Source organism: Lampris incognitus, chromosome 6, assembly GCF_029633865.1.
Source record: "Lampris incognitus isolate fLamInc1 chromosome 6, fLamInc1.hap2, whole genome shotgun sequence".
NCBI classification, from domain to species: domain Eukaryota; kingdom Metazoa; phylum Chordata; class Actinopteri; order Lampriformes; family Lampridae; genus Lampris; species Lampris incognitus.
In genome coordinates this window covers 68,444,339-68,459,354 of record NC_079216.1, presented here as the reverse complement: position 1 = coordinate 68,459,354, position 15,016 = coordinate 68,444,339, and the positions used below count along the sequence as shown (strand labels likewise).

The following is a 15,016-nucleotide window of genomic DNA, read 5'->3' as shown; positions in this document are numbered from 1 at the left end:
GCCCTTTTCCCCACAGAGCAACAACCATTCTAGGATATCTACCCCAGGAACTGCTTGGCACGTCATGCTACGAGTACTTCCATCAAGATGACCTACCGCATTTAGCTGACAGACATCGAAAAGGTGAGTTAGAGGATGTCATGCCAGTTTTTCTTCTCATCATCGCTTTTTCTGTCCTCCACTGTTTAATAGACACATTAGAGGTTTCTTCTAGCTGTGCAGGCTAGTGTGATGTTCTAGTAATTAAAGTGACCTATAGAAACACAAGGGTTGCACATTACAGTAAGTACAGCTGTGAGCAGACATTCAAGACCAGATTGCATTGTTTACATAAGAGTTTGTACAATGATAGAGCCATGTAGGATATCTTGCTGCACATAGGATATCTTACTGCAGTGCAGTATGAAAAGCTTGGGTCATGCATGCTGGTAGCATATTTTTGGTAACAGTTGAGACAGAATGACCCTCCTGTGCAGAAATAGGAGGCTTGCACAGAGGTGACCTACAAGGAAATAAGTTGGAAAATGATTTTGTTGTTGATATGTGGCTGTTGATTTGTGTCACTCTCAGGTTTCAGCATATTATACTTTTGTTTTAGGAAATCACATTTATTTCCCCACTTCTGATTTTGTGCTCAAGCATTATTCCAAATTCCTCTTTATACCCTATGCATGTGACTGACCGGGACTCTCTTTCTTCACAGTGCTGCGGAGTAAAGAGAAAATAGAGACAAATTACTACAAGTTCAAAACGAAATATGGCTCTTTCGTCACTCTGCAAAGCCAGTGGTTTGGTTTTGTAAATCCCTGGACCAAAGAAGTAGAATACATAGTGTCCACTAATACAGTCATATCGTGAGTACGAGCTTCAGTAGACCTTCCCTCACCTTGAAAGAGCCTGCTTGCATGACACCGCTGATATGAATAATACGGTTGTACGCAAGTTAAACCTGTTGCTACTGTTGTGAGGTAAATGTACACTAATGGGCTCACCACCGTCTGTTTTCTGATCCCACACCAAGACACGACCACAGCCGAACAAGCCGGTCAGGGAACAAGTCCGAACAGCCAAACAACTCCAAGACCTCGGAGGGTCAGTTCGTCCTGGCATATGAGAAGATATCCCTTTATATACGTCTCTAACTTCATTGTCTTGGAAAATGCAGATATTTATAGTTTTGGTTTTAAACACAGGCCACTGATCTCTAATTCATTGTCTTTTCTTTTTTTTAGAAGATGGCAAGAAGTCCCTTCCAATCGTCTCAAAAACATCCAGCGCTGCTGGTACCATGATTTACGCTGGAAACATAGGAACCCAGATTGCCAACGAGCTGATGGATTACAACAGGTGTTGCAGATGATGTGGCAGTAACATCATGATTTGTTTTTCATTTACATAGATGACAAACATGTTTGTCATCCACACATATATGAGATGTTGTAGGGTAGGTGGACGTAGCAAAGAATAACTTTGGATCGTAGCTCACCGATGAGTCAGCGGAGAGGACGAGTTGTTACAGTTGTACTTGTTCTTCTGGTTTAGAATGAACGTGTCACCTTCAAGCGGCAATGGCAGTCCCTTCAGCGTGCTGCACGACAAGTCTCCACAAGCTGCCACTCAGACCAGCGGCAACGTCAGTCTTCTAGGACTACTTTCTGACAGCTTTCTCTACGGCTGGGTCTGTCCCCCTGTCATTCATGTGTACCTCTTTTGGTCTTAAGGTGCCAAATGGGGAGACGACAGATATGGTGGTGCCAGGAAAGTCCGTGTGTGAAGATGAGGCCCAGAGCCCGCCACTCTCAGGAGGAGAAATATTCATGGGTACGCACGGTGTCCTGTCCTGTTTACTTTACTCCGTTTGTTCTTACCTGGTGCCTCTGTGATACAATATACCTGCGACACCGCACAACACTGTTGTAGGTGACTTTGGAGATATGACTACATTTAACTTAATGCCCCCCACCCCCCAAAAAAACCAAACACACACACCAGTTTCGTGCACATGTGTGAGTTTGCCCGTCATAACAGGTAATGTTGGCATCGTTGGTTGTAATCTAGGCATATAAAAACCAGGTAGTTACTTCATGTTGTACTGACGTGAAGTACTTATAAAGCTGTTCTCCAGGTACCGGTAGCACTGTGTGTACCGCCCCTGTGTAAGACCCGTATTAATGTGGTGAAGACCGTAAAGTGCATCGCAGTTGTTAGTCAGTGACTTACTTACTCCAACATGGTTGTTGTGAAGCGCTCTTTTACGTAGCTGTGCAGGATTTATTACCACCGCTGTTTCCAGAGGACCGGGCCGCCCTGCTCCTGCACCCCACATGGTGCATATGAGTAAGCGGCGCTCCTGAGGGGTGATTGGTCGTTTCATTTAGACCACGTGGATTTTGTGAATCGAGTTAAAGCCCCTGGAGCAGCCAGAGAGACCCGATTTTATTTTCATCAGACGGTTAGTTGATGGATGCCTGTCGGTATCTTAACATTCACTGAATGTGACAAACCTCTCCAGCAGCGTTAAAACCTCAAGTTCTGTGTGTGTGTGTGTGTGTGTGTGTGTGTGTGTGTGTGAAACGGGATCTCTCAGGTTGGTGTTTTCCCACCAAAACAAAACAACATATTTTATATCCACTGTATATGGACCTGTGTGTATTCCCACGTTTTCCTCACCTTCCTTCCCTGCAGGGGAGAATTCCCAGCTGGATTTGGACAGCGTGGTCGGGCCTGGCCTCGGTAGCCTTAGCAACGACGAAGCAGCGATGGCGGTCATCATGAGCCTCCTGGAGACAGATACAGATCTCGGCGAAGCCGTGGACTTTGAGGAGATGCACTGGTCTCTATAGAACCGTGTCTTGCAATGCAGCTTTGGGTCGGTCAGTCCGACATGAAGCGTTCTCGTGTCCTCGGAGGTGCAGCGTTCAGTTTTATAAGATTTCTTTTTTAAGTTTAATTTATTAGTCACCTTTTCTCACACAAGCTGCGTTATCCTCAGGTGGTTGCTTTAAAAGGTAGCGGGATCTGTGACCGTAAGGTACACCTGCTCTCCCACTTCCAGTAGGAGGATGTGCCTCTAAAGCCTTAAAGCTGTCTGCCTCTCCCAGAAACCTGCCGGACGGTTTCCTCACACTGCTCTGTGTCCCTCTGGAACCTCTCAGGGCTGCGGCCCACACGCGTGCAGCCTTGGTTCGCCCTGTCGTCCACGACAGTGACTTTGCTCCTGCCAGAAGACAGAACCCGTGGAAGCAAATGACTGTGCAATGGCTTGGGATTTCTGTTTTGTATTTCCCGCGGATACCTACACTTGAACAACGGGTGGGAGTAACGACGCAAAAAAAAAATCGCACTGAAAATCTGTTTTTTGTTGGGGTTTTTTTTTTTGTTTTTTTTTGTTTTTTCATTGTTTGTATTTGATTAGGTGTGTTAAAGTTTAGTTAAGATTGGAGGACGATACTGAGGCAGGAGACCGACAGCCTTCCACGTGTTTTTCCACACAGATGGAGGCTGCAGGCAGGCAGCAGGTTACACGACGGACCACTCCTCCATAACCTCCGACTCTGAGAGTCACCCGACTGTGTGCTGCTCAGAGATTTTCTCAGACTTGAGGCATTATCTGTGCATGTTTCCGTAGGAACCCTCAAAATGACCTCCTGGGTTGCAGAGCACTTGAATCTACGCTACATAGGCTCTGTGAACCTGGTCTTGTTACCCATCAGCCCGTGTCAGTCTTTTAAAAGCCTACTTCAGTTAAATGTAAAACTTTTTTTTTGTGGATTTCTCCCCAATTGTACCTGCCCAATTACACCACTCTTCCACCACTCTTCCGAGCCGTCCCGGTCTCTGCTCCACCCCCTCTGCAGATCCGGGGAGGGCTGCAGACTACCACATGCCTCCTCCCATACATGTGGAGTCACCAGCCGCTTCTTTTCACCTGACAGTGAGGAGTTTCACCAGGGGGACGTAGCGTGTGGGAGGATCAGGTGCCCTGACTGGCCAGAGGAGGCGCTAGTGCAGTGACCAGGACACATACCCACATCCGGCTTCCCACCCGCAGACACGGCCAATTGTGTCTGTAGGGATGCCTTACCAAGCCGGAGGTAACACGGGGATTTGAACCAGTGAACCTGTGTTGGTAGACAACGGAATAGACCGCTACGCTACCCGGACGCCCTTAATATAAAACATTTTGATTGTCTGGCATCTCAGCTGCAGTCGACCTCCGATTCTGGCTGCGATGTTGGGGCAATAAAACTTGTTGACGTGTCAGATTCAGTTGGCAGAATTCATTACAGTTTAGATCAACGTCCCTTCAACTTGCCTCAAAATGTGTTTTACTCAAACAGCATTTTTATTTATTCGAGTGCAGCATCAAAAGTGTTAAAAGTCCCAAGAGCAGTGTGTTTTGGTCATTGCGGTTCATGGAAGTCCTGTGGAGGTAGACAACATTTTAAATGTTCATCCAAAGTGAGACAGTTCTGTCAGTGCTGAGACGAAGGCTTGGTAGGATGGTGGAACCCAGACCTCATCTGCACGTCTGTGATGTTACAAGTTCCTCCCTGAGTCTGACGACAGTGGAGCTGACTACTCAGGGAGCAGCAGAAGCAGAGCCGCCCCATCAGCATCCACAAATGCATCTGTCAGCTAGTGCAGGGTTTTGTTCTCCCAGATCAGCTTTGACCCGCTTCACATTCCCATTCATACTGCAACACTGATGTGTAGTGTGAGGAGACTGGCGTAGACTGTTGGTCTGTGTTTCTGCACTACTTGTTCAGCTTGAGATTTCTTGTGCAACTTGTTTTTCATTTTCTGACTTGTGTTTTAGCCCCATGTGTTATTCCAGTCATTCTGCCAGATTTCTCCAGGCTCGCGTGTGTCAGACACTCGCTGGACTGTCACAGATAAACTGTTCAAGGAATTAAGCTATGCAGGGCTAACATTCCAGAAGTTCTCCACTTTTATCATATGTTCTTTCTCTCCGCGTTATATTCACTCCTATGCCGTGCACGACTGAAGAAACTTGCTCCCAGAGTTGTGTAGTGTGTTGTGTAGTGATGGATATGCTGCCACCTAGCTGGAGTCTGCAGGGAATGTGTCTTGGCAGAAATGGGTTAGAAACAAGACACCAAGCTATCTGGATTCTACAGCCAGTTACCTCAGCAGTTTTACCCAGTCCTGCCCTCGCATGTCTTCAGTCACAGAGGCTAAAACTGATCATCGAGCTAGCCAGTAGACCTTCACCTGTATTTGAGGAGCTGGGGGCCTGTGGGTCCTGAGGACTGCTGCAGGTCATTGAGGCCAGTGACGCACCACTAAGAATCACAGGAGCCAGAGGGCCTTACAGGGCATCTGACTCCAGAACACAGATGTTGTAAGATGTCCTACAGCTGGTTCTGTAAGTTTCAAACAGGCCGTGGCAGCTCTGTTTGGATGTGTGCTGTCCAGTTCACTCTGGTTCCCACCTTACATCGGGAAGGAGATGGGACGGGAACGTTAGAAACGACTGTTTTAACACTGGGTCATATTCCAGGACTGTGTGGGCCGACGTGTGGTTGGAGTAGTACTGATCACCACGTGTGTCCTCCTGCTAGAGCGGCCTGGAGCAGAACTGTCATGAGGAAACGGTGAAATGCAAAACAGGTGTAGTACTCGCTGAAGAAATACTTGAAAATCAGGATTTGGTGATGTGTGGATGGATCTTCTCAAGATGGCAACAATTTTTGACATACAAAGATGATTTCAGTGTGTTCAGATCAATTGAATCCGTTGAAATGTGGCCATCGCACACACCAAGGGGCTGAGATTATTTTTATTTTATTATCTATGAATATCCTCAAGCAGTCATTTGACCCCCCACCCCACCCAGAAGTGGACCCAAAGCCACAACTTGAGTTGTGTTACTGCCCAGCGTTTGTGTTTAGTGTTATCACGCTCATTGTGTAGCTTGGATGCCCTGCGGCGCTGCGTACTGTATGTGTCTCCTGGGCCGCCGCCCCTTCTCGAGGGTTCAAGGTCTTTCAGCGTTTCCCGGTGGTCAGGAAGGAGAAGTTGCATTGTGAATCATGAACACTGTCTTTTGTCCCTTATGCTTGAATACTGAGGACTCACTGAAGGGAGAAGCAAACCCACATGGACCTCGCTGCCAGTGTCTGAAGTGCCTTTAGACATGCTGCACAGACACACACCTGTGTGCTTTTGGAGACGTGGCCACCTCCCACATGGCTTCAGACTGACGTGGGGATGGAAAGGGTCTGAAATGATGAAACGTGTCAGCCGGGGGTTCGGAGGGACACAACATGGCATATCGCACAACCTTGACTTGTTCAGAGGCTGCTCACATGAAATGGACTAAGGAGCCTTTTTTCCCCTTTTAAGCAAAGTTAATAATTACAGTGACGTGTTTGTTGCTAGGGAGACCTGAAATAAAATGACCTAACACGTTTTTTACAAACTTCATATGTCTCCACCGCTTTCTTTCTTAAATATGTATTGATGGTCTTGTAAGAACTTGGGTCATAAAAACAAGCCCGCCCCCTTTTCTCCCCAACTGTACCCGGCCAATCACCCCGGTCTCTGCTCCACCCCCTCTGCTGGTCCGGGGAGGGCTGCAGACTACCACATGCCTCCTCCCATACATGTGGAGTCTCCAGCCGCTTCTTTTCACCTGACAGTGAGGAGTTTCACCAGAGGGACGTAGCGCGTGGGAGGATCACGCTATTCCCCCCAATCCCCCTCCCCCCCAAACAGATGCCCCAACTGACCGGAGGAGGCGCTAGTGCAGCGACCAAGACACACACCCACACCTGGCTCCCCACCCGCAGACACGGCCAGTTGTGTCTGTAGGGACACCCAACCAAGCCAGAGGCAACACGGGGATTCGAACCAGCGATCTCTGTGTTGGTAGGCAACAGAATAGACCACCACGCCACCCGGACGCCCCAAGCAAAAGTTGTTTTGTTTTCTTTTTTTTTCTATTGGAAATTTACACGTTTGCAAAAAACGGCTTGTCGGATGTGATTTATTTAAAAAAGGACGTCATCTTTACAGCAACTTGACTAAGTCGTCAGATCAAACGTACAAAACAAAACAGTCCCAGTTTGAGATGATTACTGACTAAACTGAACCACCGACATCCTTCCAGGCTGCATGGTCACAACGTTAGAGCAGGCGGTTCAGTTTCTGTCTGGGTAGCACAGCTGGACTCCTTCTGGATTCTTTCCAGACACCTGTTGGACACAGACCAAGTCTTGTCCCAGCACTTACTCTCTGAGAAGCACCAGAGTATGACTAGTAGCACGTGAACATGACAGACTTCCTGAGAAACGGACTACACAGTTTATTATCCAGGTATGGAAAATGCAGATATTTCTGATGGGAGACTGCTGGGGGAAAGGTCAATGACGTAGAAGAGCTGGTACAGCCTCTCGGGACTTGTTGAACCAGAACAGGAGCTCAGAATCCAGTAGTGAAGTCTTGGAGTAACTGGACTGATTTGCTGCCATTCATCTGACGTGGTAAACTTCCTGCTGCACCAACTCAGGTGACCCGTTTGAAAGGTTATGATGGCACATTGTTTCATTTGCTAGACCAAATTCAGTTTAGAAATCTTAATTACATGAAACTACTACTACTTTAGGCTGCTGCCATTGGGGGGCGCCACAGCGGATCATCCGTCTCCATCTCTTCCTGCCCTCTGCATCTTCCTCTGTCCCACCAGCCACCTGCATGTCCTCCCTCACCACATCCATAAACCTCCTCTTTGGCCTTCCTCTCCTCCTCTTCCCTGGCAGCTCCATATTCAGCATCCTTCTCCCAGTATACCCATCATCTCTCCTCCACACATGTCCACACCATCTCAATCTTGTCTCTCTTGCTTTGTCTCCAAACCGTCCAACCTGAGCTGTCCCTCTAATATACTCGTCCCTCATCCCGTCCTTCTTCATCACTCCCAGGGAACATTTTATCTTCACCTCTGCCACCTCCAGCTGCACCTCCTGTCTTCCACAGTGCCACTGTGTCTGCACCATACACCATACACCTTATCACGGGCAACTCTTGTTGTGTTTCTGCAGTGCAGCACAACATGCCTGTGGCTTGGTTCGTGGTGAAGCGGGTGCGTTGTGTGTTTGACAGGGACATGACTGAATGACCGTCAGTATAAACGGTGTACACCACGTGCTGCGGTAGCAGGGCTGCTGCTGCTGCTGCTGCTGCTGCTGCTGCTGCTGCTGCTGCTGCGACTTTACATCCGCAGTCCCTCGGCAGGTCCAAACCAACGGTCTGGGTAGCAACGTGAACATGGCAATAGAAACAGACTTGTCCGGCGGCCAGCAGTGGCCCCACTTTGCCTTGGGCGGTAGTTGAGACGAGTCTGCAAGGTGGGACGTGTAGGCCGCTCCCTTAGCAAGGTGGGACGTGTAGGCCGCTCCCTTAGCAAGGTGGGACGTGTAGGCCGCTCCCTTGGCAAGGTGGGACGTGTAGGCCGCTCCCTTAGCAAGGTGGGACGTGTAGACCGCTCCCTTAGCAAGGTGGGACGTGTAGGCCGCTCCCTTGGCAAGGTGGGATGTGTAGGCCGCTCCCTTAGCAAGGTGGGACGTGTAGGCCACTCCCTTAGCAAGGTGGGACGTGTAGGCCGCTCCCTTAGCAAGGTGGGACGTGTAGGCCGCTCCCTTAGCAAGGTGGGACGTGTAGGCCGCTCCCTTGGCAAGGTGGGATGTGTAGGCCGCTCCCTTAGCAAGGTGGGACGTGTAGGCCGCTCCCTTGGCAAGGTAGGACGTGTAGGCCGCTCCCTTAGCAAGGTGGGATATGTAGGCCGCTCCCTTGGCAAGGTGGGATGTGTAGGCCGCTCCCTTAGCAAGGTGGGATGTGTAGGCCGCTCCCTTAGCAAGGTGGGACGTGTAGGCCGCTCCCTTGGCAAGGTGGGATGTGTAGGCCACTCCCTTAGCAAGGTGGGATGTGTAGGCCGCTCCCTTAGCAAGGTGGGACGTGTAGGCCGCTCCCTTAGCAAGGTGGGACGTGTAGGCCGCTCCCTTAGCAAGGTGGGACGTGTAGGCCGCTCCCTTAGCAAGGTGGGATGTGTAGGCCGCTCCCTTAGCAAGGTGGGATATGTAGGCCGCTCCCTTAGCAAGGTGGGATGTGTAGGCCGCTCCCTTAGCAAGGTGGGATGTGTAGGCCGCTCCCTTACTGCGAGTGGTAGGTAGGCCATTCCAATATGTACCTCCCTTTGCTGACAGCGCAGTTGGTCCAAACGTGGTGCGCCCATATGGTACCACACACTCCCCTCTAGTGGTGGCCTGGTGCTACTGCCACTGTCAGCCCTCCGTCTGACGTAGTCGCCTAAAGGGGGTGGGGCAAGCCCATGCAAAGCCCTATACATAAAACGGGCATATTTAACGTTTTTAAAGTTCTAAATAAATGATATTTTTCCAGGATGTTACAATGGTGGAATGAGAGTTTTTTTGGTTTAGTTTTTTTTTTTATCAAACACTAATGGCCTTCTGGAAGAGTGATTCTGTTGGTTTAAGTGCCGTTACACCTGCAAGTGACCAGTTAGTAAAACTACTCTGTGTGGAAAAATCCTTGGGCCTCCCTTATTCATCAATCGTTCGTACGTACAACGTTGTTGCTGCACACCCATGGGATTTTTCAGCCCTCAAGTTTGTGTCAGAGACCAGTTTAGCACCTGGCTGAGCCCTGAATTCAGACACCAACTGGCTAACACTGATGTCTTTGCAGGCCTGGGTTACTGCTCATTGCAAGAGGTAGAAACTATATTTTAGGGGGAAGGAATTACAAATAAGGCCCAGGCTTTGCCTTAGACAATATTGAAAGCTTTTCACGTGACTTTTCTATACATTAATGTGGAGTCCAGTGTGACCCCGAGATACTTGAACTCGTTTAAAATGTCAAGCGCCTCCCTTCTCAGGAGCACATTAGAATGTGTCACCCTTACTGCTTGTTCCATAAACATCACACATACAGTTATGTTGTTGTTGTTGTTTTTGTTTTGTATTCAAATGAAGACACAGTTTAGTAAGCCAGTCCTGAACATGGGTCATTACAGATGTAAGAATTAAAGAGGCTTCTTGGATATATTTTGCACATGTAAAAATTGCTACATCATCTGCATACATTTGAATATTGATGTTTTGACATGCAACAGGTAGGTCATTAGTAGTGTGAATAAAATTGGTCCAAAAATAGAGCCTTTTGGGACTCCTACAGGACAGTCAAGGTAAGGAGATTTAGTGCCATCAACACAAACACATTGCTTTCTGTTGGATAAATATGATTTCGTCCACAGGAGAGCTTCTTCGGAAAAATTAAAATGTGTTAATTTAGGTAAAAGAACATGATGGCCAAATGCCCTCTCTAAATCCAGACAGACAGCAATGACATGGGGACTCTTATCCAATAGGCAATTAACCTTTTCTAAAGAGACACAGTTGACTGGTTCTGTGGAGTGGTGGGCACAGAACCCAAATTACATGGGGTGCAGAGGGGCGCAGCCTTTATTTAGATGTTCAGCCAATAGCTTTGCTACCCACTTCTCAGCAACCTTAGCTCTAACCAGGAGGATACTGACTGGCCGACAGATTGCCATGTACCCCCCCCCCCCCCCCCGATTTAAAGATTTGAGCAACTGTGGCCACCTTCCAAGCTGGTGGAACAACTGTTTGCCTGAATGACAGAGTAATCAGATGTGCAATCAAGCACACCAGAGAGTCTGTGTAATTTCAGAAAGTTGGTGTCAGGGCCGTAGGCATCCTTAGCTTTAGAGCTTCTCAGTTAACACCAGTGATGTTGGCCACTTCTGGTTCTGTTATTTCCTCTATTTTAAAGATAGGCTGTGCATGATTAATAGGACTATAGGTAAGATCCGATGGAGTAAAGAGCTGGGTTATCATAGACAGAATTTAAGAAAAAAGTATTGAGATTGATAGCTAGGGTGATCATATTTTTCACTAATAATTATTAATTTTGAGTTCTAATTCTTTCTTGTTCTGTTGGTTTTGTCTACTGATTAATTTGTTAATATTTTGCCAAATTTTCTTCCATTCACTTTTGCGCCTTCAATAGTGTCCATTGTCAAGAATGTCAGTGATATGGGCTGCCCCCAACCTGGCACGCCACACGGGCTTGTGGTCCCCACTCCACTCAAGGCTCCTACTTAGGAAGAAATGTCACCACTGCAGGGCCTCCAATCTTCGTTGTGGAGAAGGCGCCTTTGGGAAGAACCTAGACAGTAGCAACGTAGGGAGAGGGATGTAACTCCTCCTGAGGGGGGGGGGGGCTCATCCTTGAAACAAGGCCAGTTAGGAGCAAAGCCAGAAGAGACAAGAAACCAAATAGATCAACCAGGGGCTTTAGCAGATCCATTATAGAAACCAGAAGAGCTCGCAGAAATAGGAAAGCAGCAGAGAAAAAGGAAGTGGAACCTGCTGGTGATTTAAAGCCTAGTGAAATGGCGGCTGGTGTCTCGCAGTCTCCCAAAATGGCGGAGACTCTTCCCCCTGCATTGATGGAGCACAGCGGTGACCCACGGCAACTAGCAGATGTTGATAAAGAGGATGGGCCACTTGACGAGGATCTTCCAGAGGCAACAATCCCCACAGAAGGGGAATATGCTGCAATCCTGGTGGAGCTGGCGGATCACCTGGTGCAATTGGAGGATGAGGGAGGATCAGGGGAGGCCCAACCACTTTCCCTCTTCAGCTTCAACGATGAACTGGATCTCCTGGTCATAGATGAAGAACGAATTTATACCGAACTGTAATCCTTTGCAAATGTACAAGTTAATGGTGCTAGATAAAAAATAATGCTCCAATGCTTAAATGCTTATGTGGGATAAGGATTTGAGTCCATGTATATCTCATCTCCCATCCAGTAGGTGTTCTCGAAGGTGACCCGCTGCCTAATGGCCATTATTTTTTTGGCTCCCTCCAATCTCTGTTTCCGAGACTGGAAGAGGTCCTCTTTTTGTTCTGCTGTCATCTTATCGAGCTCAGCTTTTGGAACAAAATTCCTTCGAGTCAGGTCTGTCCTACCTTCAGTGAAACTCTTACTGGCTTGTCCCTTCTGTAGTTCAGGACACTTGCCTGGCTGTTCTGGTTGGGAGCAGGTCATTGGCACCGAGTTGCCTCTTTTTCCTATATATCCTTCCAGTATCGCTCGGTCTCTGGTCTTGGTGGGTCTGATGTTGTTCCCTTGTAAATCTGCAGCTGGGAGTACACTTTTGATGGTTCTCTGAGGAACAGGCCATTTACACCGTTGGCTTCTGCTTCTCTAGTGCATCTCTTCAGCTTGGCAGCCAGAGCTGTGAGCCTTTGTTTGGCAGTTTCCAGGGGCCTCACATATGGACATCTTGCTGTACTTCTCCAACCAGAGCCTGTCTTTCGTCACACCTTTCTGCACCTTTGTTAACTGGCTAACATCTCTCCGTGCTGCTTTGCTCTTGGCTTCCAGCCTTCTCTTCCATGGAGAGTACCTTCCATGTGGCATATACAAGCTCACTGGTCTCTGTCATGGTGGCACTTGAGATATTGCGGAAGGCTGTGTTCACATCCACAAGCAGGCTTTGTGATTGTACTTTGTCACTGAGTCTTGGAGGCCGAGCCCAGCAGTTGACTGTCTTTAGTCTGGCCACGATTTTCATTTGAACCTTAGTAGCTTCAGCTGTCATGACTGGTGGGATTGTTTCAGCTGGTTGGAGTCTGTCCTCATGTATCTCCTGCCTACTAGGTGGCCATTCAAGGTGCTGAATTGTATAGTCATCCTGTTGGAGACTCTCCGTCTCAAGTTGTGACAGTAGCTTCCTTCTGCTGATGGTTGAGCACTGCGCCACTAGCTGCTTCTGAGTCAGTGTGGAAGTAGGTCTCCTACTGGTCCCACATATGCTTCATATAGCCCCTGTCCTGGGGTCTGCTGTTATGGTAGCATTCCATCAGTTCCAGGCTCTTGGCCCTTGTCCATGAATGTCCCGTTCCAGTAGCCCATTTCTCGTCAGATTGTCCTGGTTCCCCAACACCTGACGCAAACCTTGTTAACCCGGGTGTCGTCTGAGCCAGTATGACTCTATTCCTGTTACTCTTACTCATGTCTGAGGTGGTTGCCTTGTATAGCATTAGGCGTCTAAGCCACAGATTCTTATGGAGACTCCTAACAACTGGGTTTTAAACCCCCGATCTCCAGTGGGAAAGCCGGCATTCTTATACGTATACTGATATAGCGTTTTTTTCTGAAACTGTCAATGGTGTTGTTATAAGTGCTCAACTAATGAGGAGCGGAATATCAACACTGATACAGGAAAAAAAAGGTTTTAATACGTTTCAGTACAGGCCTGTTTTGTGGTCGTGCACTCATCAGCTGCTAATGTGGTTGAACAATGAAGCTATAAAGCTATATATATATATATATATATATATATATATATATATAGCTTATAGCATATAGCATTATTTCCCGAAACCGTCAATGGTGTGTGTGTGTGTGTGTGTGTGTGTGTGTGTGTGTATGTGTATACACACACACACACACACACACACACACACACACACACACACACACACACATATTGGATATATATATATATATACACTACCGTTCAAAAGTTTGGGATCACCCAAACAATTTTGTGTTTTCCATGAAAAGTCACACTTATTCACCACCACATGTTGTGAAATGAATAGAAAATAGAGTCAAGACATTGACAAGGTTAGAAATAATGATTTGTATTTGAAATAAGATTTTTTTTACATCAAACTTTGCTTTCGTCAAAGAATCCTCCATTTGCAGCAATTGCAGCATTGCAGACCTTTGGCATTCTAGCTGTTAATTTGTTGAGGTAATCTGGAGAAATTGCACCCCACGCTTCCAGAAGCAGCTCCCACAAGTTGGATTGGTTGGATGGGCACTTCTTTGAGCAGATTGAGTTTCTGGAGCATCACATTTGTGGGGTCAATTAAACGCTCACAATGGCCAGAAAAAGAGAACTTTCATCTGAAACTCGACAGTCTATTCTTGTTCTTAGAAATGAAGGCTATTCCATGCGAGAAATTGCTAAGAAATTGAAGATTTCCTACACCGGTGTGTACTACTCCCTTCAGAGGACAGCACAAACAGGCTCTAACAGGTACTATTTAATGAAGATGCCAGTTGGGGACCTGTGAGGCCTCTGTTTCTCAAACTAGAGACTCTAATGTACTTATCTTCTTGCTCAGTTGTGCAACGCGGCCTCCCACTTCTTTTTCTACTCTGGTTAGAGCCTGTTTGTGCTGTCCTCTGAAGGGAGTAGTACACACCGGTGTAGGAAATCTTCAATTTCTTAGCAATTTCTCGCATGGAATAGCCTTCATTTCTAAGAACAAGAATAGACTGTCGAGTTTCAGATGAAAGTTCTCTTTTTCTGGCCATTTTGAGCGTTTAATTGACCCCACAAATGTGATGCTCCAGAAACTCAATCTGCTCAAAGAAGTGCCCATCCAACCAATCCAACTTGTGGGAGCTGCTTCTGGAAGCGTGGGGTGCAATTTCTCCAGATTACCTCAACAAATTAACAGCTAGAATGCCAAAGGTCTGCAATGCTGTAATTGCTGCAAATGGAGGATTCTTTGACGAAAGCAAAGTTTGATGTAAAAAAAATCTTATTTCAAATACAAATCATTATTTCTAACCTTGTCAATGTCTTGACTCTATTTTCTATTCATTTCACAACATATGGTGGTGAATAAGTGTGACTTTTCATGGAAAACACAAAATTGTTTGGGTGATCCCAAACTTTTGAACGGTAGTGTATATATATATACACGCGCGCACGCGTGTGCGCATGTGTGTGCGTGTGTGTGTGTGTATAAAGACAGAGAGAGCAGTTTTTTGTTTTTTTTCCAGAAACCATCAATAGTGTTTATAAAAGTGCTCAACAAATGATCACTTTTATCTTATATTTTTTATTTTTATGAAGTTTACTAGGTCACCATCCTAGCACTTTTTCAGTTAATAGTGGTGTTTGTGATCAAGTAGATCC

General features: G+C 47.1%; 1 protein-coding gene across 1 annotated transcript in view; it reads left to right on the top strand.

The window, feature by feature from the left end:
• The window catches only part of bmal2 (basic helix-loop-helix ARNT like 2), a 28,827-nt gene extending 22,299 nt beyond the window's left edge, over nt 1-6,528 (top strand). The window contains exons 11-17 of the mRNA XM_056282737.1: nt 17-123; nt 704-854; nt 1,022-1,092; nt 1,233-1,347; nt 1,543-1,633; nt 1,722-1,821; nt 2,686-6,528. Of these exons, the coding sequence (XP_056138712.1) occupies nt 17-123; nt 704-854; nt 1,022-1,092; nt 1,233-1,347; nt 1,543-1,633; nt 1,722-1,821; nt 2,686-2,843 (793 nt within the window). The 3' untranslated portion in view covers nt 2,844-6,528. The remainder of the gene's footprint in view (nt 1-16; nt 124-703; nt 855-1,021; nt 1,093-1,232; nt 1,348-1,542; nt 1,634-1,721; nt 1,822-2,685) is intronic.
• Nucleotides 6,529-15,016: the final 8,488 nt, after the last annotated feature.